This window comes from Pleurodeles waltl, chromosome 9 (assembly GCF_031143425.1).
Source record: "Pleurodeles waltl isolate 20211129_DDA chromosome 9, aPleWal1.hap1.20221129, whole genome shotgun sequence".
In the NCBI taxonomy this organism is placed as follows: domain Eukaryota; kingdom Metazoa; phylum Chordata; class Amphibia; order Caudata; family Salamandridae; genus Pleurodeles; species Pleurodeles waltl.
The window spans coordinates 1,145,066,811-1,145,090,854 of record NC_090448.1 but is presented as its reverse complement, the minus strand read 5'-3'; the positions used below and the strand labels follow the sequence as shown (position 1 = coordinate 1,145,090,854).

Here is a 24,044-nt window from a genome sequence, read left to right as displayed (position 1 = left end):
TCACCTCAAGCTACTAATATTATTAGTATTGCCTACATCAGACAAGAATACATTAGCGGTAAATAAATGCACAGTATATGCATATGGAAGCAGCAGTGACCACCTCAGTGCGGGGTTGCTAGCAGTAATGCACAAAACGATTTGTAAATTTCGAGATGCCCCCACATGTATAATTCATAACGGCGATAGCTGTAATTCCAGTGACGCAAACATAATATTACTAATAATTAGACTCCAGTGTTGAAGATTCGGTCAAATATTAGATTTAACACAGTCAGATATTAGATTTAATATGTTTTGGAAATTGAATTGTTAAAATACACACATTTGTATCTCAGACACACTTTGATTGAATTAATATGTAAGTGTACCAAAATACAAACAAAAGTTTCAAATTTAATGGGCTGGGTTGCATATAGGCGAGCTACTCACAGGTAGCTGGTGCTACTAGTAGCTAACAAGATACCGGTTGGAAAAGGCTGTTTAGGCTGGAGTATAGCCAGAAAAAACAAATTGGTCTTTTGTGTCTTTGAGTAAACAATACCATAACAGGTGCTACAAGGGAACATTTGGGGAATGTGGTTTCAGGATTATGAAGAATATATTGTTGACACCAGATACCATGGGCCATTGCAAGAAAAAGTAAGGAAATCAACAACTACATGGTTATTTGATTAAACAAAACTGGTGTCAGTAGCTCACAGATGCTGCATGCACTGAGCCTTACTATATGCTGCACATCCTAACAGCAATGGCTTTTTCTGATGGATACATCAACCTGTGGATTCCTCCGCTTTTGAATACCCCCAATGCGCAAGCTTTCAACGGAAAGTTGTTCTCTATAGCTCTCCATGTCAATGAGGACGCCACAATCGCACAGCTCCCCTCGCTACTCTGTCTGACATCATCGGAGCTATAAGAAATCCTCGCTGGCATGCTGAGGTCCGTTCTCTTTTTTCTGTGCCTTTTGATGCGTAATGTTTTTTTTCCAACTTCTCCATGTAGTTACACTGTTTCTAGGGAATTTCACGGCCTACGTCTGGTTGCACGACAATGTTTCTACTTAAATCAGGCCTAAAGCCTCGTTGAGAGTGCGGAGGTCAAATGTCGGTTATGGACCCACATGAAGATTGCCTCTGGTGCTTAAGTTCGGATCACGACGTCAGGACTTCACTTCGTGTCAGAGCATGAATTCAATGGCTCTGAAAAAAGGGCGGCCAAAGATATTCTTGGCAAAAGCTAAAAAGGTCAGGCGAGGCCATCATGGATCCTGGCCGCCAGGGGAGTCGTCTCATCGATCTTCGAGGTCGCACAAGAAGAGACGACGCTGCGTTGTTCATCATAAGCCAGTCCTCGACCTCTGTCTCTGGCTTCAAAGTCCCAGCATCAGTCGACTTGGGAAGTGAGTCCTACTCTGTCTCCTCTTCCTCCGAAGTCACACACAGCTTCCCCGGCACCATCTTTGGTGGAAATCCGATAGCGCAGTTCTCTCCTGTTACACAACTGGATCAGGAGACTGAAGAGCAGGCAGGTCATGTTCAGCCTCCCCAGCACGAGTAAGAATATTCGACCTTTCCAACTCCAGGGACAGACCCAAAAGTTTTTGAATGCTATGTATAGCATTTTCAATAGGGCAATGACCCCCTGTAGTGTGCTGGCTGGCTTCACGGGTCCATTGTCTTTCTTCCTGGGAGATTTTCCAGCGCCGTATAGACAGATGCCCCTCCTGCCTTGGCTTCGCACCCCTGGCCTGTTAAGGTGCTGAGGAAGGCACCTATAGACAGACGCCCCTCCTGCCTTGGCTTCGCATCCCTGGCCTGTTAAGGTGCTGAGGAAGGCACCTTCGCCTTCTGATATTCGGGATTTGTCATCACCGGTATCGACGTTGGAGAGATCACGTCCAGTGTCTAGGAGGTATAGGGTGGTGCCAGAAGATCGTGCGTTTTTGAGCCAGCATCTGACTCTGGAAGGCTTGGTATTCTAGGCTTCTTGCTGTTCTAGGTTAGCCCCTGATTCTTTTCCCACGACCCCAGATAACAGAGAATCGAAACGGATGGATCCGTCTGCAAAAAATATTTTTTTTTCTGGAAGAATGGCATTGAGATCTGTGAATGCCACTTTTTTGTTGGGCAGTTACATCCATGTGTTGATGGATTTGGCCAGGGACGTCATCCTCAAGCTGCCACAGTATGCTCAGGGCTATTTTGTAGAGCTCTTGAATGATAGGCGGCAGCAAAATAAATAATACAATCAGGCCTTGATACAGAGGATTCAGTTGCCAGGGCCATGGAGACTTTGATTGCCAGTTGGTGACACTCCTGGTTTAGGGGCTCGGGGTTCTCGCCTGAGGTATAGTCCTCATTAATGGATCTACCCTTTGATGGATCCAGGTTGTTTGGGGCCAGAGTAGATTCGGCCTTGGAGAGATTTAAGGAGAGCAAGGCCACCACAAAATCCTTGGGTCTTCAGTCACTCCATTGACCTACAGAGCTTGGCGTTGGTTTAGGGGGTTTGACTGGGGCTCCTGCTTTTGAGAGAGGCAGCACTTCCAGCAACAGCAGTCAGCCAGCCAACCTCTACAGATCCTACGGCGATCGTGGGAGAGATAAAAAAGTTGGTACAACCCACCAGCCTTCTTCCTCCTTAGGTTCATCAAACAAGACAAATTTAAATTGCTGACCCTAGCGCAGGTGCCTTTTGCACTGGACAAAGATTGGATGATTTCCATAGACGTGCAGGATGCGTATTTTCATATTACCAGTTCTGCAGTCACACAGGAAGTATCTCCGGTTCACGGTAGGGTCATAACACTACCAGTTTGCGGTTCTTTCATTTGGTCTTACTTTTGCCCCTCGAGTGGTTGCAGCACATCTCAGGCGGTGGGGGATACCAGTATTCCCTTACCTGGACGATTGGTTGTTCAAAGCCAAATCTCCGCAATTTATCCAGCATCACTTGCAGTTGACAACCCAGCTGTTGTTCATTGTGGGGTTTTCCATCAATGTGCCCAAATCTCACCTTGAGCCCTCGCAGCGCACCCTGTTTGCAGGAGTGGTAATGGACAACACAATGAATCGTGCCTATGCTCCTCCACAGAGGGTTCAAGACATTTCAGGTTATGATTTCAATGTTTAGAACAGAGCACTTGTTTCAGTCCTCAAGGTCTTTCGCCTGCTCAGTCTGTTTGTTTCTTGCTTTCTGTTGGTCACTCATGCACGCTGACGCATGAGGGCCCTTCAGTGGTGGGTCCGGAGGCAATGGTTTCAACACAACGGAGATCTCAACGAGTCAATAAGGATCTCCAAGGGCAATGCAGTGTATCTTCAGTGGTGGAGTGAGGACAGCAACCTGACGCAAGGGAACTGTTTTTGCCCTCTACCTCCGGTGAACAGAGTAATAATGTATGCCTCCACTTTGGGGGATCTGGAGCTCAAGGGACTTTGGTCTCTGGAAGAACAGTTGTTTCACATCAGTCTGTTGGAGTTGCGGGCGATACAGCTGGCTCTCAAGGCCTTCCTCCCTCCCATTTGTGGCATCAGTGCAGGTCTTAACGGGCAACAATATCACAGTGTGGTATCAACAAATGGAGGAGTAGGGTTGTATCTTCTTTCTAAAGAAGCTCTGCAACTCTGGTCCTGGGCTCAGGACCATCGGATTTGCATTGTGGCAAACCACTTGGCCGGAGTCCTGAACGTACGTGCGGACAGTCTCAGCTGGCACTTCTCAGCTGACACAAGTGGCATCTCCATCCGGAGGTAGTACTTCAAATCTTCATGTTATGGGGGACACCTCAGATAGACCTGTTTGCCACTCACAAGAATGCGCACTGCCCGCTGTCCTGCAGCCTCCAGTATCTGATGTGGAGGGCATTGGGGGACGTGTTTCAGTTGAGCTGGAGCGCCCAGCTACTTTATGCGTTTCCCCCTATACCGTTGATGCCTCGAGTTCTGAGGAAGATTTGCTAAGACAGGGCCCAAGTCATATTAATAGCCCTGGATTGGCCGCAAAGTGTGTGGTACACAGACCTTCAACTCTCTGTGCCCTCTGCTCCCCACAGGGAAGACCAACTTTCACAGGGGCAGGTTTTACACCCACCTCCAATGCTTGCACTCCCCCAAGATGGTATATGCTGGTAGATGGTCTAAATTTGTAAAATGGTGCACTGCAAATGATCTTGACCCTTTTGCACTTTCCCTGGCGCAACAGGGTTGTGCAGTCACAACAGTGAAAGACTTTTGGTCTGCACTGTCTGCATTTATTTGCTTACCCGATCAACCTTCCATGTTTAAGTCTCCTATAGTTTGGAGATTTATTATGGTGTTCACTAATATGTACCCCCCTTTCTGTTTGTAATGCCCCAGTGGGACCTTAATTTAGTTTTAATATTTCTTATGGTGCTCCGTTTGAGCCTTTGCATAGCAGCCTGTTAAGATTTCTTACTTTTAAAACTGTATTTCTTGTAGCCATCACGTAGGCTAGGCATGTGAATGAGTTACAGGCTTTAAGTGTTAAAATCCAGTTTACTACTTTTTATGGGGATAAGGTGGTTCTGAGAACCAGTGCTGCTTTCCTACCGAAGGTGGTGACTTCTTTCCACCTACAGCAATCTATTACCCTTCCTACTTTTTATCCTCCTTATCCTTCTAAGGACCAAGAAAGGCTGCATCGTTTGGGTAAACGTTCATTGGCTATGTGGGTGCAATAAAGGGCAAGGCTGTCCTCAAGAGGACATTATCCAGGTGGATCATCCTCTCCATAAAGATTTGCTATGCCATGGCAAAGAGTCACCTAAAGGTATTAGAGCTCCACTAGAGCTAAGTCTTCTTCTTCCGCCTTGGCTAGAGGTGTTCCTGTTGTTGATATATGTAAAGCGACAACCTGGGCTTCCCTCCACACTTCGCAAAACACTATTGCTTGGATTCCGAAGTGCGAAGGGATGGTCATTTTGCCCTTTCTGTTTTGTGGGAGCTCTTGGTATAGCAGACAGGCACCCATCACTGAGTGTGGAACTGCTTGTGGAGTCTATTCAAAAGGCGAGGAATCCACAGGTAGATGTATCAATCAGAAGAACAAGTTACTTATCTTCGGTTACCCTTTTTCTGGTGGGTATTGAATCTACCTGTGGATTCCTCACTGACCCACCCCCCTGTTGCTGGTCTGAATATACCAAGAAGAAATCTGTTTGTAGATAATGCTTGTATTTGATATGTCATATACAGGGGGTGCAGAATTATTAGGCAAGTTGTATTTTTGAGGATTAATTTTATTATTGAACAACAACCATGTTCTCAATGAACCCAAAAAACTCATTAATATCAAAGCTGAATATTTTTGGAAGTAGTTTTTAGTTTGTTTTTAGTTTTAGCTATGTTAGGGGGATATCTGTGTGTGCAGGTGACTATTACTGTGCATAATTATTAGGCAACTTAACAAAAAAATATATATACCCATTTCAATTATTTATTATTACCAGTGAAACCAATATAACATCTCAACATTCACAAATATACATTTCTGACATTCAAAAACAAAACAAAAACAAATCAGTGACCAATATAGCCACCTTTCTTTGCAAGGACACTCAAAAGCCTGCCATCCATGGATTCTGTCAGTGTTTTGATCTGTTCACCATCAACATTGCGTGCAGCAGCAACCACAGCCTCCCAGACACTGTTCAGAGAGGTGTACTGTTTTCCCTCCTTGTAAATCTCACATTTGATGATGGACCACAGGTTCTCAATGGGGTTCAGATCAGGTGAACAAGGAGGCCATGTCATTAGATTTCCTTCTTTTATACCCTTTCTTGCCAGCCACGCTGTGGAGTACTTGGACGCGTGTGATGGAGCATTGTCCTGCATGAAAATCATGTTTTTCTTGAAGGATGCAGACTTCTTCCTGTACCACTGCTTGAAGAAGGTGTCTTCCAGGAACTGGCAGTATGACTGGGAGTTGAGCTTGACTCCATCCTCAACCCGAAAAGGCCCCACAAGCTCATCTTTGATGATACCAGCCCAAACCAGTACTCCACCTCCACCTTGCTGGCGTCTGAGTCGGACTGGAGCTCTCTGCCCTTTACCAATCCAGCCACGGGCCCATCCATCTGGCCCATCAAGACTCACTCTCATTTCATCAGTCCATAAAACCTTATAAAAATCAGTCGTGAGATATTTCTTGGCCCAGTCTTGACGTTTCAGCTTGTGTGTCTTGTTCAGTGGTGGTCGTCTTTCAGCCTTTCTTACCTTGGCCATGTCTCTGAGTATTGCACACCTTGTGCTTTTGGGCACTCCAGTGATGTTGCAGCTCTGAAATATGGCCAAACTGGTGGCAGGTGGCATCGTGGCAGCTGCACGCTTGACTTTTCTCAGTTCATGGGCAGTTATTTTGCGCCTTGGTTTTTCCACACGCTTCTTGCGACCCTGTTGACTATTTTGAATGAAACGCTTGATTGTTCGATGATCACGCTTCAGAAGCTTTGCAATTTTAAGAGTGCTGCATCCCTCTGCAAGATATCTCACTATTTTTGACTTTTCTGAGCCTGTCAAGTCCTTCTTTTGACCCATTTTGCCAAAGGAAAGGAAGTTGCCTAATAATTATGCACACCTGATATAGGGTGTTGATGTCATTAGACCACACCCCTTCTCATTACAGAGATGCACATCACCTAATATGCTTAATTGGTAGTAGGCTTTCGAGCCTATACAGCTTGGAGTAAGACAACATGCATAAAGAGGATGATGTGGTCAAAATACTCATTTGCCTAATAATTCTGCACTCCCTGTACATGAAGTGTACATATATACATTTTTGATTTGAAAATGCACATGTTGTTCTATTTGTGACGTTGGTTTCATCTGTTCGCTTTGAAGGCACATGAAAAAAGTGGTGATACTGATGTCAGCATGCCGGCGAGGACGTATTATGCCTCCGATGACATCAGACAGTCGTGTACATAGCTGTGCCATTGTCCCATCCTCGACGTGGAGAGCTAGAGAGGAAAACAATTTGTCAAATGCTGGCGCTTTGGTGGGGGGTGGGGGAGGCACTCAAAAGATGAGGAACCCACAGGTAGATACCATAGCCACCAGAATAAGCTATAGGGAAGATAAGTAACTTGTTCATTACATTCATTCAAGTCCTTGGTGATTATAGCCTAAAGTAGGGTTGTTATATGAAATGTCTAGGTTTCTTGCCATTCCTGAACAATACTGCTTCCATATTCTTGACATATTACATTTTAGTGTGTTATTCATACAATTAGCAGTAGATATTACACAGATTTTTGCCTACTAGTCATTGAGAAGACCCAAGATAGCTAGAGACCACAAAAAAAAATTCTGCACATCCCTTTTGAGTTGAAGTTATTTGGCACACAGATTAGCAAATCTTTGCTGACCCTATGAAGACCCACTAAAATGGCAAGGTCCCTGTGCAGTTTTTAGATAAGGAAATATATCATTTTAGAATCCTATTAAAGAGCTTAATTTATGAGCAGGGGATCATTTTGTCAAGTGTTGAAGGATTGGAAACTGCCTCGAAACAGTTGAGACGCCTAGAATTACATGTGGTACTAAATTCATGCGTTCCTGTAAATGATGAAAACAAGCCAAAAAAACTAATGAACATTAAGGCTGCACCTCCTCTTACTCTTCTCACCTAGGTAGAGGAAATGATTTCCAGCACTTGGCATGGAAGCGGATTACTACAGGCAAATGGATGCAAGGTATCTTGGGCACATATTAGAATGTATATTTAAAATAAATCCCCAAAACGCTGTGAGAGTAGAAAGAGATCCTTATTATGCTAATAAAAGGCACAGTAGACCATAGGCTGAAGTATTAGATGAATCCAGTGGATGCACCTTCTGTTGAAAACGAAATGAGTTTACTGGCTGATTCTTATTTACAGTTTCTCAACAGGTTTCTTAAACATTGCTTTAGCACAGTGCGGAGCAATATGTTGATAGCCATAAATCTAGATGACACATACATTTGTATTCCAATCTAGAATATTGAATGGCCTGCGCTACGAGTCAGTGGTGTTACCCATTAGGTACGAGTATCTTTAATGAAATGCAAGTCCCCAGTGGTCACCTGCCTGTGCTGTATTTTGTGCGCTCTTACGTTCCGTCTTTGAGTGGCTGGTAAAGCCTTAATTGTTTCAGAGTGCCATGGCCTGCATAAATAGCATTGTTGTAGTGTGTCCCGGACTTTCTATGGACTCTGGTTGTAGAGGTACATGTAAAGAAATCCCACAAATTGGTATCTATTGGACATGATTCTATTTAAAATAATCAGTGGTCAGCTCAGTGCCGCAAGTGAAAAGATGCAAGAAGTTCACAAATCAAGAACGCGGGCGGTCAAATGCTAAAAATGCGAAGTCACGATCATGAGACCTTTAATCCGATTCTCACTGTGGGCTGAAGATGAAACCTGTACAAGAGTAACTAGTTCCTCGGTGAAACCTGTTTGCAGGAATTGGAGAACCAGATCAGGTTGCTCCAAATGCAGCTTGGTCTTAGGTGGTTGTAATAAGTTGCTTGAGTAGCGTTTTAAAGAACCGCAGCCCCTTTTGTGGTAGGCACATATGCTTCTCTCTGGGTGGACAGAACACCCGTACGACCTCTGTGCAAGTGTCCATTGGTGTCCAAAGGGAACATAAACAAATGGAGCTATTAATTGCAAAAGCCCGAGAACTCAAAAATGAAAATCTTGATGAACAACTTAATTCCAATATTTTATGTATGGCTACCGGGAGGTACATCTCAGTGTTCCGGAAAGGCACAGGTGTTGTGGAATTGGTGCAATGTGCACAAGTTTGCGGTGATCCCAAACCACTGTCCAGGTGAGACTGATAGCCTAGAGGACACCTTGAGCAGTGACCATGCATCCTATCAAAATTGTGAAATGTTTCAGTCATTTTTAACAGTTGTATTAAAGACCGTTTCAACAGCAGCATCAGATCCTGCGTGATCCTTTTTCCAACAAATGGTAATACATTAGCATCCCCTTGGTTGGTAAAATGATGTATTGTAACATGGAGTGCTGCCCACGACACAGGGAAGGAGGAGACACTGGTCGATGCGAAGATAAGATTTATTGTAGGATCGGAGGAAACCCATGACCACGTAGCTGCGTCCGGCTCCAGGAACAACGGCTGCTTTCTGCCACCACCAAAGGTCCAGAATCCCAACAATGAACGTGGAATACATACATGGATTCCATACAAAGACATAAACGTTAGACTTCCATAACATACTACATGTATGCTTTCTTATCAATACCACTCCTGCAGGATAATATAGAAAATGACTGGGGCCCTTGCACAAGTTTAAGAACCTGTTAGAACAGTCACATCAACAGCTTAGAAAACTTGGATACCATGCATGACTTAACGAGATGGGATTTCAGACCCACTTGGCAGCTTATTAGTTATGCATATGACTTGGTAACATTCAGGGAATTACACCTACCATGGAGTTATTCCAAAATACTATTGGATGCCAAAGCCTGACTGGGATGTGAATTGTGTGGAAAAAATCTAAGGCATTCCTATTTGTAGTTTCTCCCCCCAGATAACGTATTCTATATTGGAGACGTTAATTTGCTTCTCTGTAGGCTAGAGTGCACGTACTTTGTGAGGTCTATTGGCAATGCGTGGCAGAGGTTATTAGCACCATTTTCCACGAGTTTTGAGCCCCAGCTTTAAACCGCAAGTCGAGACAGAAGTGGCCAAACGACCATTGTTAGCTACTGTGGCAGTGTAGCGCACCCTTCCAGCTTAATGGTTGTTTTCCTCTTTACCAGTCTTTGTACTTCGCATCCCAGTCTTTGTTCTCCAGATCTAAACATATGGTCTAGCTTTCAGGCTTCTAACTCCCGTCTTGTCCACGTGTCCTATTGGGTGTCTGGTGGTGGATGGTTCTAGTCTAGGGTTCCTGGCCTTCCGTGTCCCTCATATTTCTGCTAAGGCACAAGTCCGGGGTGAAGCAGTCTGGGTCTCGCTTTGTTGTCTTAACATAGAGGCAGATGTTTGGGTTCTCTGATTGACATACTCTGCTGATTATTAAGTACGACCTGCTAAGTAAATTAGTCTTTTTTTTTTTTTTTTTTTTTTAAAGCTTTTGTGACAAATTGATTTTGATGTTCTTATCCCACAGTCGACAGCAAAATTTCCATAAAAGTATATTTCTGTCTGCAAACACACTGTCTGATTTCATGTTTAATAAATGTGACGCTAACATCCTATAATAGTAAGATTACTTGTGTTGCTTCATATTTGCTCCCCACATAGCATGGTGCACTGCTTTCATTTAACACCCTGACCTGTTCTAGATTTGCAGTCTTAGTTTGCTTCGACTAAACCAGTTGAATTAGCACACCTTGTTATGATTTCTTACACAAATTGATAACATGGGAATCTATTGCATCCTGATACACAAAGATACTTCTTAGTTGCATAAAATTCAATTCTAATTGATTTCCTTCGAAAATATTTAAAAGGTCATTTGTTGAGATTCAAATGTCCCACAACTGTGCTCTCAAGCCATTTTGCTACCATCTGAGTTGCATTATTTTTTACTTCCGGAGAAAGGAGTCTTTGAACTGTTACACCAGGCGTGAGATTGTCATTGTGCACATGGGTTCAATACATTCCACCTCCCGTATCCTCGACACTGAACGAAATTGGCCTATGATTGGTCCGTTGAACCGTTCCTTCAGATTATCGTGGTAGGTTGTACTGTATACATTCCTATGAGAGATACACTCAAGGTATAGTCTGTTTTCCCTCCCATGTCTTTGAATCAATGAACCACCAACATCTGAAGGGGCTTAGATGATGTTTATCTCAGGAGCTGTGGCGGTGTTGTGTACGTGTGACGGAAATACTCTGTATTGAGTAACGCGCAATTGATTTTTAGTTTGGCGTGGTGAATTAAATGATAATTTCTGTATGTTGCTTCCTTTCAGGGGGTGTTCCGAAGCCTACCGCATGCCCGTGGTGGAATACAAAGTCAATGAAAGTATTCCGTATGAGCTGAAATTCCCATTCAGAAATAACAACAAATGGCAGCGCAATGCTGCCAAGGGACCAGTACCTCAGCTAAGCCAAATACCCTCCCAGTTACAAAGCCCAGTCTCATCCCGATCTGTGACGGGAAAAGGCGAAGGAAAAAGCCAGCCTCAGGAAAGGTCCGCGAACATCCCTCGCAGCATCTCCAGTGAAGGGCGTCCACTGGATAACAAGAGGTATGCAGTCAAATCATCAAGATATCATTTCACAGTGCCCGTGTTTGAGACCGTTTTATACATATTTTGGTTCTGTTTTGATTTTTAGTATGGTATTCCTGTCTTGAATGTTAAAGGCTACATGAGTGAGACATTCGGAAGAACGTCTCTTTGTATGAAGGGTATTGCACGCATAATATGGCTTGCTGTTTTGTAGTATTGCATGGACAGTTTGGCTTCTCGAGTTGAGATAGCTAATATGAATTAAATAGTTTTATAGAGACTATCTTTGTATGTGGGTCACGCTTCTGACAATGTCACATTTAGAATTTGTAGAGATTTCAATAAAACTATTGATGTAGGAACACTTTATTTCATGCACTATTCAGTCGGAACTGGCAAAACCTAATTCCAGATTTGTTATAGCCAATGATGCGAAGGAAACATTTTGGCACGTACTGGAATCTGTTCCATCAGTCCTGTTCTGCTGAGTCATCTCACCTGGTGTTGTCAGGTAGGCTGGAATTTGTTCATTTCAATCTGAGCGCAAGTGTAGACTGGAGAACCCACACATGCCAGTCAGGATCAGTTTCCATTCTGAAGTAGACCTTACCGGCTGAAATCTTGTGCCCTTGTTGTTCTGCAATATGTATTGCTGATAGGAGCTTAGGCGTGGGGTGGCATTTTCCCTGCCCTGAGCCAGGATGGTCTTGCTTTTGTTCTCAGATGATCACAAAAAGGGGTCTGGGGGTAGCGCTGCAAAAAAGTGACTGCTTCTGGTGGCTGAAAGGTAGCAGTTGGTGTGCAGAGGCCTGGACACCTACTCATCAGGGATGTCCTTGATGCTCATATGGGGCCTACTGTGGTGGTGTGGGTGTTTAACTGGTGAATGCTCAGCACGCTGCATGGGCAAGTATGGAGGATGGGACTTCAGAATGCACATTGTCACTTGATTAGTCCAGCTTACAGCAGGCGAAGGGCACCTTGGGGGTAGGCCTGTTGACCTGGTGTCCTATTTAATGTCACAGTTCGTACAGGGTCCAACTGCGACCAGGAGCAGTTGGAGAAAACAACACTTTAACAAGGAATGGCCACAGCCCATCGAAACCAAACATGACTTGATTTGTCCTTTTTAAGAGGCAAAAAGAAAACTCCTGCTGCAACAGAATTGACACGTTGGCTGATCCTTTGATGGGTTCATGGTAGAATGCGGTGTGCAGATGACAGACTATACATGTGAAGATGTGTACCGTTGGTATGTCCCCTGTGCATGGGAAAAACATGGCTCAAATTCAAGCTGGCCAATCTGAACAAATTATGTCGAGCCACGTATATGGTAACTTAAAATATATAAACTTATCATACAAGTAGATTTTCAGACCAGGCTCTCATCCATGTTGTTCTTTTTGTGTAGAACTGGCAAAGTCATTGGATGAAGTTGAACTGGAGGTCCTAGGTGCCAGAGTTGTGCCAATGTAAAGTTGGCTGTAGTGTTGGCAGAGTGGACAAACTGATGCCGGTCAGTGAGTCCTACATGTTAGGTATGTGGTGGTGCGCAGTGGTGATATTGGAGTAGAAGTGTAGATAGGAGGACAGGAAGGTGAAAGGAGTTGATCTACTGCCCCCCCCACAATAGGTTTTCTCAATCAGGAAGTTGGGGTCCTTGTAGAGAATGGCCCTGAGGGGTCTAGGGGCTCTCTTGGGGAGCCTGTGAAATTGCAGGTCACCTATAAGCTACATTAGGTGTGTTTCCTCATAGTAAATCAGTGCATAAGTGCTCACACGGAGTGAAAAACTGTAAAGGTCACAGTGTGTGAATGTAGTGAGCCGTGGTTACAGTGGGCTCTACTGAAAGGAGAATGTTCGTTCGTAATAGTTTACCTTGGCTAATTTGGAAAACTTGCCTCCCTTGTTGTGTGGTGGATGATGGTTTGTTTGCACTGGTGGTGGGGGTGTAATGACACGTTCTATAAGCCCTTGTATCCCAGCCCCTCTAAGGAGGGAACAGAATTCCGCGGCTTACATATGTTTCTTTGTCAGAGCTAAAGGTTAACAGTTTGAGGTTGATAAAAATTAACTTTAAGTTCCTGATTATATTTCAAACAAAAGCAGTGGGATTTGAGAGTGTTGACATTCCTGGCTGGTGTTTTAGGGCTCGAGAGGTAAAGTAGATGCTTTTAATAGTAGCAGCTGGGTGACCAGGGGTGCGAGCTGCTGCTTCACTAACACGATTTAGGGGTGCGCATGAAGTAATGTATTTTTCTTAAAAGTCTTCTGAGACTTTTCTTATGCAAAATACTGCATAGAACTAGTTAATTTTTTAATACTGACCAGATACACACTTCACGGGTTGAAAAAACACACTACAGTTTAAAAAAAAAAATCAAAAAAAAAAAAAAAAATCCTCATGGCCTTTTCATGTAATCACACCCCGTTCTCCCAAGGGGGTGGTTGTGATTTATAGCGTGCCTGAAGCTGTTCTAATGAAGGATATTTCCCTAAAGGAATTATGGTCTATGCTCAAATACTTTTTGTGACTTAACACATTTAACTATGACATTAAAAAAAGTGTGAATTAAAACTAAAAAACAAATTACATCTACTTTGCAGCAAAAACATTGCTAATATAACTGAACAATTGGAAGCTCGAAAGCAGGAGTTTTCAGTGGAAAGGGGTTTTGTGGGGGGGTTACAGAATAGAGCTCATTCTGGTGGCTAATTTTGGATGTTGCTGTGTGTGCGCCTCTGTATCTCTGGCACCAGCAATGGTGCTCACAAATTTAGCTGTTTTTGGTAAGGCGAAAGAAGTTCAGTTAAGTAGATTATTCACCTCGGTATAAATTCCATGTTAGACATCTACCTGAAAGAGACATCATGCTCTTATGTGGAGATCAAAACAACAATTGGCAAGGAATGACAAAACAAATAGGATTACCCTGTTTGTGCGAACCACTTAGCTGCTGAGGCTGTTCCACCCAGTGCGATGCCCTTTTTCTGAATCAGGCACTTGCTTTTAAGCCTTCATGACGTTATTCCACTAGCGATACCTGCACCAAAGATTACCCACATTTTGGGTATACCGAAGATGACCATGGTTTCTGTATTTCCCTTGAGAGAAGGTTTGGGACCAAGCAGAGTTGTAAAAGAAATAGCCTAGTTTGTTTACCACAGATTTTGCATTTTCCAAAGTGAGGTTTAACCTACTTGCAGTTTGCGATTCGAATGAAAATAAAACCCTAAACAAAATTACAAAATCAGTAAAGGGTTATTAATGTAGATCGTCCATAGTTTTCCCAATGAAACTAGTAATTCGAATAAAAACAATGTAAACAAATCAGAAAAAAAGAAATAGCTGACAACGTTTTAATCTGTAATTTTTGCCACAATGGCTGATTTACAAAACAATAGACCATTATGTCTGGCAGACTCTTCTGATGACTGGGATCTGTGTTGCTTGCTGGTCCAAAACATGTGATTCGCAGGGGCAGCAGCTGAGCTGCAGCTTATAATTTTTCGTTGCATGCCAAACATGCAGCACCTCACTTGGTAACATACAATGAATGAAAAATGGGTATGACCGACACCATTGTATTCTTGAAATGTTCCCTCGATACTGATTTGAGGTGCAGCTGTTACTTGTACAAGTCTGAATTTGTGTTTGCCCATGGTATCTCATGATTCAGAGGGCATTTTGCAGAATGTGTTCTTTCTTGTACACTGGCTTACATTTGGAAACCGATTATGATGCTAAACCACGACATAAAAGCAAATTTGATTCTTTTTTATGTTCCTACAATTTTCCCAATAAAAACTCTACCCCACTAGCCTGGTTGGGCCTTGTGCCTGCGACAGGCACAGATGAAAACCGTGACTCTGTAAAGACAATGTGGTCATAGCAGCATCCTTGATTTGGTCCATGCCTGCTGTTGATGCAGAGTTGAAGTACCTGGTCATTTTTATACACGCTGCCCAGGTACTTGCTGTAATCAAGTATACAGCTGGGCTTATGAGCTTCTCCCAACTGACACCAAACCTTGATCAGAGAAGTGCTGTCATTGTGGATTGTAGTGAGCACATACACATCCTGCCTATCTGAGAATTTAATAGGTAGCAGTTCGTTGCAATGCACTGATTTGATCTCTTTAGAGATTCTTACAACTAACTCCTAGGTGAATCCTTTTTCGTGATTTCAAATGATACCACAAGCTACAGCATTATACGGCTTGCTGAACAGCAGCATGCCTGTATAAACGTTGTCCTCATAATGGTGATTGGTTAAGATCGCATCCAATCTTCTCCCTAATTCCTAATGTGGGAAGGCAGCCTGCAAGATTTATTGTTGAGTCCTTCCCTGTATATGCGCTCAGGCTGTATACATAACCAGTGAAGCTCTCGCACCACATGTTCTTATTGATGTTGTAACATGCTCTTTTGCTTGGTATGTACTTCCTGAACAGCAGTTCCTCTTTGTATACTATTACAAACGTGTAAACTGCTATATTGTTTCCAGGATTATACATCTCTGGAAGCTTTACGGACAAATAATCCATAACTGGCCCAATTCTAAACATCAAAAAAAACAACACAGGAGGGGCAAGAAAAATGGGATATTCGGAGAATAACTCCTGGTCCCGTGTGTAAGGTTCCCAATAGATAAGAAATCAAAAAAGGTTACACACGGTTCCACCTAATGCTAAAGGGTTTCTTTCAAGGAAATAGTTCAGCGAGTCATTGAAAGGCGAACTTTATCGAAGCAAAAGCCCTCACTCACCATCCGGTGACATGCTTCATCATAGGGCCAGCTCCTCGTCTGGCCGGCACTGCAATGCCTGACGGGCCCCACAGGGGGGCTCTTTGCCGGAGATCTTTTTTAGAAAACTCGTTTCTGGCCGGTTGAGAAAAGGAATAAAGTGAAGGATTGGTAAATAGGAAAAAATTTTTTTACAAATATCTAGAGGTAGAATCTAATAATTTTAATGCTCATGACTCAACCTCTGACAAGATTAAAATCAAATAAAGTTGGGAATTGGTGGAGTAATGACCACAATTACCATGAAAGCCAGGTAGGTATAAACCTCAAAAGACAGAGTACACAGGATCCCCTGTGTCACTCTATATGATTGGTCAACATGTTTCTCGCTTGTTATCAAGGAATTACCTTATGCGATTCGTCAGGACCCAATAATATACCTAATCCTTTGAATTGCGAAGTTTATCACATATAAAAGTCAAAAACCTAAGGAAATATAAAAAGCAGAGAACCTCAATTAGCATTAAACACAAAACAATATATGTTCGATGGCATATGTTGCTGCAGATACACATGTTTGGCACAGTCCGCTGCCTGGTGTTGGGCTCGGAGTATTACAAGTTGTTTTTCTTCGAAGAAGTCTTTTTGGTCACGGGACCGAAGGACTCCTCCCTCCTCGGCTCCATTGCGCATGGGCGTCGACTCCATCTTAGATTGTTTTTTTCCGCTGTCGGGTTCGGACGTATTCCTTTTCGCTCCGTGTTTCGGTTCGGAAAGTTAGTCAGAATCTCGGAAGAAAGCGTCGGTATTGTTCCGTTCGGTATCGGGATAGTTAGGTACATCGACACCGATCATCGGAAGACTTTGGGGTAGTTTCGATCCCCCATCGGGGCCTGGTCGGCCCGACCGCGTGCGACATCGAAGCCGATGGAACGGACCCCGTTTCGTTTCTGCCCAAAATGTCACAGTAAGTATCCTTATACAGATCAGCACTTGGTCTGTAACTTGTGCTTGTCCCCCGAGCACAAGGAGGATACCTGTGAAGCCTGTCGAGCCTTCCGGTCCAGAAAAACACTCCGGGACCGAAGAGCCAGGCGTCAACAAATGGCGTCCACGTCGAAAAGTAAATCCATCGACAAACCGAAAGCCCAGGGGACGCCACTGCCAACAGGCCATGGCTCGACCCATAAAACAGGCGACCCGTCGAAGGCGCCGAAAAAGTGCACGCCCATAGCGAAGACACCCGACTCCGGTCGAGGGACCGCCATGGAGCAACCTCGGAGCCGAGAAAGCGGCTCCGAGAGACAAAAACAAGATACCGGCACCGAAAAACATCGGCACCGAGAATCCATGCCGAAAGGAACAAAAATTCTGTCGGTGCCGAAACCGAAAAAAGATTCTCTCTCGGCGCCGAAAAATACCACACCTTCATCCTACTCAGAGGAACAAGGAATGAGTGGCCAAATGCACAAATTTGGACAAGAGCTCCAAAGTGTAGAATCGGACTACACACAAAAGAGACTGTACATCCAGCACGACACAGGGAAGATATCAACCCTTCCCCCAATCATGAGGAAAAGAAGGTTCGGACTTCCAAAGGATGACGCACAACCACAAGCCAAAGTGGTTAAAGTCACGCCTCCGCCCTCTCCACCACAGGCATCGCCGGCACAAACACCGCCACAAATGCACTCACCAGCGCAAACTACCATAAGTCATGACGATCAGGATCAAGACGCTTGGGACCTGTATGACACCCCAGTGCCGGACAATGATCCCGAGTCATACCCCACAAAACCGTCACCGCCAGAGGACAGTACCTCATACTCGCAACTGGTGGCTAGGGCAGCAGAATTCCACAATGTCCAACTGCATTCCGATCCTATAGAGGATGATTTTTTATTTAACACCCTCTCGGCTACACACAGCCAATATCAATGTCTTCCAATGCTACCAGGGATGTTACGGCACGCAAAACAAATTTTTGAAGAGCCCGTAAAATCAAGAGCCATCACCCCAAGGGTGGATAAGAAATACAAACCACCACCCACAGACCCAGTGTTTATTACTTCGCAGTTACCACCTGACTCCGTGGTAGTAGGGGCAGCTCGCAAGAGAGCAAATTCACATACATCTGGCGACGCCCCACCTCCGGACAAAGAAAGCCGAAAATTTGATGCGGCAGGGAAAAGAGTAGCATCACAGGCAGCCAACCAGTGGCGCATCGCAAATTCACAAGCGCTGCTGGCCAGATATGACCGCGCACACTGGGACGAGATGCAACTTCTCGTAGACCATCTTCCCCAGGAATACCAAAAAAGGGCGCAGCAAATAGTGGAAGAGGGACAAACGATCTCAAACAATCAAATCCGCTCTTCACTAGACGCAGCCGATACTGCAGCAAGAACAGTCAACACTGCTGTCACCATAAGGAGACACGCTTGGCTACGCACTTCAGGCTTCAAACCTGAAATCCAGCAGGCTGTCCTTAATATGCCCTTCAACGAGAAACAACTTTTTGGCTCTGAAGTGGATACAGCCATTGAAAAACTTAAAAAGGACACAGACACGGCCAAGGCCATGGGCGCACTCTACTCCCCGCAGAGCAGAGGCTCTTTCAGAAAAACTCCATTTAGAGGGGGGTTTCGTGGCCAACCCACAGACACCACCAGCCAACAAACAAGAACCACACCATATCAGGGTTCCTTCCAAAGGGGAGGTTTCAGGGGATATCGGGGGGGTCAATTCCCAAGGAGTAGGGGAAGATTCCAGACTCCAAAAACACCTCCACCTAAACAGTGACTTTCAAGTCACGCAACCCCTTCACTCAACACCAGTGGGGGGGAAGACTAAGCCAATTCTACCAATCTTGGCAACAGATTACAACAGACAATTGGGTATTAGCAATAATCCAACATGGCTATTGCATAGAATTCCACAACTTCCCACCAAACATCCCCCCCAAAACACGCAAAATGTCACCACAACATTTCGAACTTTTAGGACTAGAAGTTCAAGCACTACTGTAAAAGGATGCAATAGAGTTAGTACCAGTACAACAAAAAAACACAGGAGTTTACTCTCTGTACTTTCTAATTCCAAAAAAAGACAAAACATTAAGACCAATATTAGATCTCAGGACACTAAATACCTACATCATATCGGACCATTTTCACATGGTCACACTACAAGACATCATTCCACTGCTCAAACAGCAAGATTACATGACCACATTAGACCTAAAGGATGCGTACTTTCATATACCAATACACCCTTCTCACAGAAAGTACCTACGGTTCGTATTCAAAGGAATACATTACCAATTCAAGGTGTTGCCATTCGGAATAACAACTGCACCAAGAGTGTTCACAAAATGTCTAGCAGTAGTAGCAGCACACATCAGGAGACAACAGATACATGTGTTCCCTTACCTAGACGATTGGCTAATCAAGACCAACACAGTAAAAAAATGCGCAAACGACACCACATTTGTCATACAAACCCTTCACAAACTGGGGTTTTCCATCAACTATACAAAATCACACCTAGAACCGTGTCAAACACAACAATATCTAGGAGCAACCATCAACACATCAAAAGGAATTGCCACTCCAAGTCCACAAAGAGTGCAGGCATTCCACAAGGTAATAAGTGCTATGTTTCCAAACCAAAAGATACAAGCAAAATTTGTGCTAAAACTTCTAGGCATGATGTCATCATGCATAGCCATTGTCCCAAACGCAAGACTACACATGCGACCCTTACAACAGTGTCTAGCATCACAATGGTCACAAGCACAGGGTCAACTTCAAAATCTGGTGTTGGTAGACCGCCAAACATACCTCTCGCTTCTATGGTGGAACAGCAAAAATTTAAACAAAGGGCGGACATTTCAGGACCCAGTGCCTCAATACGTTATAACAACAGATGCTTCCATGACAGGGTGGGGAGCACACCTCAATCACCACAGCATTCAAGGACAATGGGATATACACGAAACAAAATTTCATATCAATTACCTAGAACTGTTAGCAGTATTTCTAGCGTTAAAAGCCTTCCAACCCATAATAACACACAAATACATTCTTGTCAAAACAGACAACATGACAACAATGTATTATTTAAACAAACAAGGAGGAACACACTCAACACAATTGTGCCTCCTAACACAAAAAATTTGGCAGTGGGCGATTCACAACAACATTCGCCTAATAGCACAATTTATTCCAGGAATACAAAACCAACTAGCAGACAACCTTTCGCGAGACCACCAACAAGTCCACAAATGGGAAATTCACCCCCAAGTTCTGAACAAGTACTTTCAAATTTGGGGAACACCCCAGATAGATTTGTTCGCAACAAAAGAAAACTCAAAATGCCAAAACTTCGCATCCAGGTACCCACACCGCGAATCACAAGGCAATGCTCTATGGATGAGTTGGTCAGGGATATTTGCGTACGCTTTTCCCCCTCTCCCTCTCCTTCCATATCTAGTAAACAAGTTGAGTCAAAACCAACTCAAACTCATACTGATACCACCCACATGGGCAAGACAACCTTGGTATACAACTCTACTAGACCTTTCACTAGTACCGCATGTCAAACTACCCAACAGGCCAGATCTGTTAACACAACACAAACAACAGATCAGGCATCCAAACCCAGCATCATTGAATCTGGCAATTTGGCTCCTGAAATCCTAGAATTCGGACACTTAGACCTCACACAAGAATGCATGGAGGTCATAAAACAAGCTAGAAAACCTTCCACTAGACACTGCTATGCATCTAAGTGGAAAAGATTTGTTTACTACTGCCATGCCAATCAAATACAACCATTACATGCCTCTACTAAAGACATAGTAGGATACTTACTACATTTGCAAAAAGCAAATCTCGCTTTTTCATCTATAAAAATACACCTCGCAGCAATATCTGCTTACCTACAAACTACTCATTCATCGTCTCTATTTAGAATACCAGTTATTAAAGCATTCATGGAAGGGCTAAAAAGAATTATACCACCAAGAACACCACCAGTTCCTTCATGGAATCTTAACATCGTCTTAACAAGACTCATGGGTCCACCTTTCGAACCCATGCATTCCTGTGAAATGCAATATCTAACCTGGAAGGTCGCATTTCTCATTGCAATCACATCCCTCAGAAGAGTAAGTGAAATACAGGCATTTACCATACAAGAACCATTTATTCAAATACACAACAATAAAATAGTTCTAAGAACAAATCCAAAATTTCTGCCAAAAGTAATCTCACCATTCCATTTAAATCAAACAGTAGAATTGCCAGTGTTCTTCCCACAACCAAATTCTGTGGCTGAAAGGGCACTACATACATTAGACATCAAAAGAGCACTAATGTATTACATTGACAGAACAAAGCTAATCAGGAAAACAAAACAACTGTTCATAGCTTTTCAAAAACCACACATAGGAAATCCAATCTCTAAACAAGGCATTGCTAGATGGATAGTCAGATGCATTCAAACATGCTATCTTAAAGCCAAAAGAGAATTGCCTATTACACCAAAGGCACACTCAACCAGAAAGAAAGGTGCTACAATGGCCTTTCTAGGAAACATTCCTATGAGCGAAATATGTAAGGCTGCAACCTGGTCTACGCCTCATACGTTTACTAAACACTACTGTGTAGACGTACTAAATGCACAACAAGCTACAGTGGGCCAAGCTGTACTAAGAACATTATTCCAAACTACTTCAACTCCTACAGGCTAAACCACCGCTTTTAGGGGAGGTAACTGCTTTATAGTCTATGCCAAACATGTGTATCTGCAGCAACATATGCCATCGGACTGAAAATGTCACTTACCCAGTGTACATCTGTTCGTGGCATTAGTCGCTGCAGATTCACATGTACCCTCCCACCTCCCCGGGAAGCCTGTAGCCGTTTAGAAGTAGATCATAAATCTTAAACATCTGAACATTTGTAAATAATTATTAGAAACTCTTAACGTACATACATATTCACTCCATTGCATGGGCACTATTTATACCAAACAACTCCATCCTCACCCTCTGCGGGGAAAACAATCTAAGATGGAGTCGACGCCCATGCGCAATGGAGCCGAGGAGGGAGGAGTCCTTCGGTCCCGTGACCAAAAAGACTTCTTCGAAGAAAAACAACTTGTAATACTCCGAGCCCAACACCAGGCAGCGGACTGTGCCAAACATGTGAATCTGCAGCGACTAATGCCACGAACAGATGTACACTGGGTAAGTGACATTTTCAATACTGTGCAACCCCAAGATTGAAGTGCAAATTCACTCTAGTGCCAAGTGGTATATGAGTGACTAGGAAAAAATAATAATAAATAAGAGTGCACAAGCCAATTTAGGAATGTAAATATTCACAATAGCTTACCCTCCAAAAATTAATGGTAGGGCCACATCGGGGAAGTCCAGGCTAGAAAAGTCAATTCTGATCTATACATATATAAATAGATAAGGGGACATAAGATATCATTAGCGTGACTCTCATAACACTAATTAGAATAATTCAATTGAGAGCCCATGATGTCATAATAGATCATAGAGCCTGTAAAGGAAAAAAACTAATTATGATATGGCCATGAGTTAATAGGTGAATGCGCAGTCAAAGGTATGTCAAGACTCTTGCGAAGAAATGCAACCACGGGACCCAGCACGTGTGTTAAAATTATTGAAAAAGAAGATACGTGTCTAGAGATTACACGTGTATCCCTGTACTGCCGAAATGGCAGGGGCATCCATTTCTTACGTGTCGCTCTAGGAATAGCTATACACTCGGGGTAGAGAGACTAATACGGGTCAGGACAGCAAGGTGCATCAAATCGAAGGCGCGCATTATTATTGGCAAAGATATGCCGAAATACAGGGAACGCGCATGAACATCAAGTCGTTCTTAAATGTGTAAGCGTGCGAGGGCTGAGGAATAGGAATTAATCCCAGAGCCCAGCGTCACGCGTGACTCCGTAGGTAGCTGAATAAATAAAGCGGGCAATAGCAACGCTGAGGCCGCAGTAATGCGTCGAATCAAAAACATACATAGTGGACGTGTTAGTTGCTTACTTTAAAATATGGATGGGCATCGTATAAATGAAAGCGCAAATCACATACGGCAATGATGTGCCGAAATCAATAAAGCGCGCACGGACACCGAGTCAATCCTAAAAGTGTCAGCGTGCGCGAGCCGAGGAAAGGGATTAGCCTCAGAGCTCAGCGTCACGAATAACTACATAAATATGTAAGTTGCTGGGTAAACAAAAAAAGGGCAGTAGCGAAGTTGAGGTCGCGGTGATGCCGTCAAATCAAACACATACCCAGTGAACCTGTAAGACGACACTTACTTTCAGTATGTATGGGCATTGCCAGTAAACCTGCGTCTGGATCTGCAACCCGGGATCACAAAGTTTCTGTAACCATGGAGTTTATAAGCAGACACTGGGAGTAGTGGAAAGTGAAAAGGGACTGGTCTGGAGCTATGGGAAGGAACAATGGCAGCCATTATGGCATCCAAAAACATGTAAATCGAGAGCTAAAAGTGTCGGCCATTTTAGAGTATGTCAAGCACCAGGAAAACTGATCTAGGCTCTCCAGTAAGAGTTCAAGAAAATTTGTTTGAAATAAAAAGAAGAAAAGGAAACATGTCACTATATATATATTTTGGAATATGTATATATATAATCGCGGGCAATATCACAGGTAAGCATGGGAAAGAGAAATTCAGTATGATCCATCGTCCCTGCAAATAGCAGTGGCGAGAGTGGGCACCCTTGGCGAGTGCCCCTGGCAATCGGGAAGGGATCTTACATTATCCCATTTATTCGCAGTCTAGCGGTTGGTTTTTAGTACAGCAGGCGGATCAATTGGATGAACTTAGGGCTCAGCCCCACTCTAGCCTGCAAGTCAAACATATATGGCTACGTAAGTGGATCAAATGCCTTAGTGGCGTCTAGAAAGATCACAGCTGCACGATCATCGGGGCCAGTCGTATGAGATATTGTAAAAAAAATTGCTGAGATTATATAACGGCCTGGCACAAAGCCGGACT

At 43.7% G+C, this 24,044-nt stretch overlaps 1 protein-coding gene across 7 annotated transcripts in view; it reads left to right on the top strand.

Moving 5' to 3' along the window:
• The window catches only part of SIPA1L1 (signal induced proliferation associated 1 like 1), a 701,300-nt gene that overhangs the window by 419,545 nt on the left and 257,711 nt on the right, over positions 1–24,044 (top strand). For all 7 annotated transcript variants that reach the window (XM_069208954.1, XM_069208957.1, XM_069208956.1 and 4 more), the window contains one exon: positions 10,968–11,246. In XM_069208954.1, the coding sequence (XP_069065055.1) occupies positions 10,968–11,246 (279 nt within the window). The remainder of the gene's footprint in view (positions 1–10,967; positions 11,247–24,044) is intronic.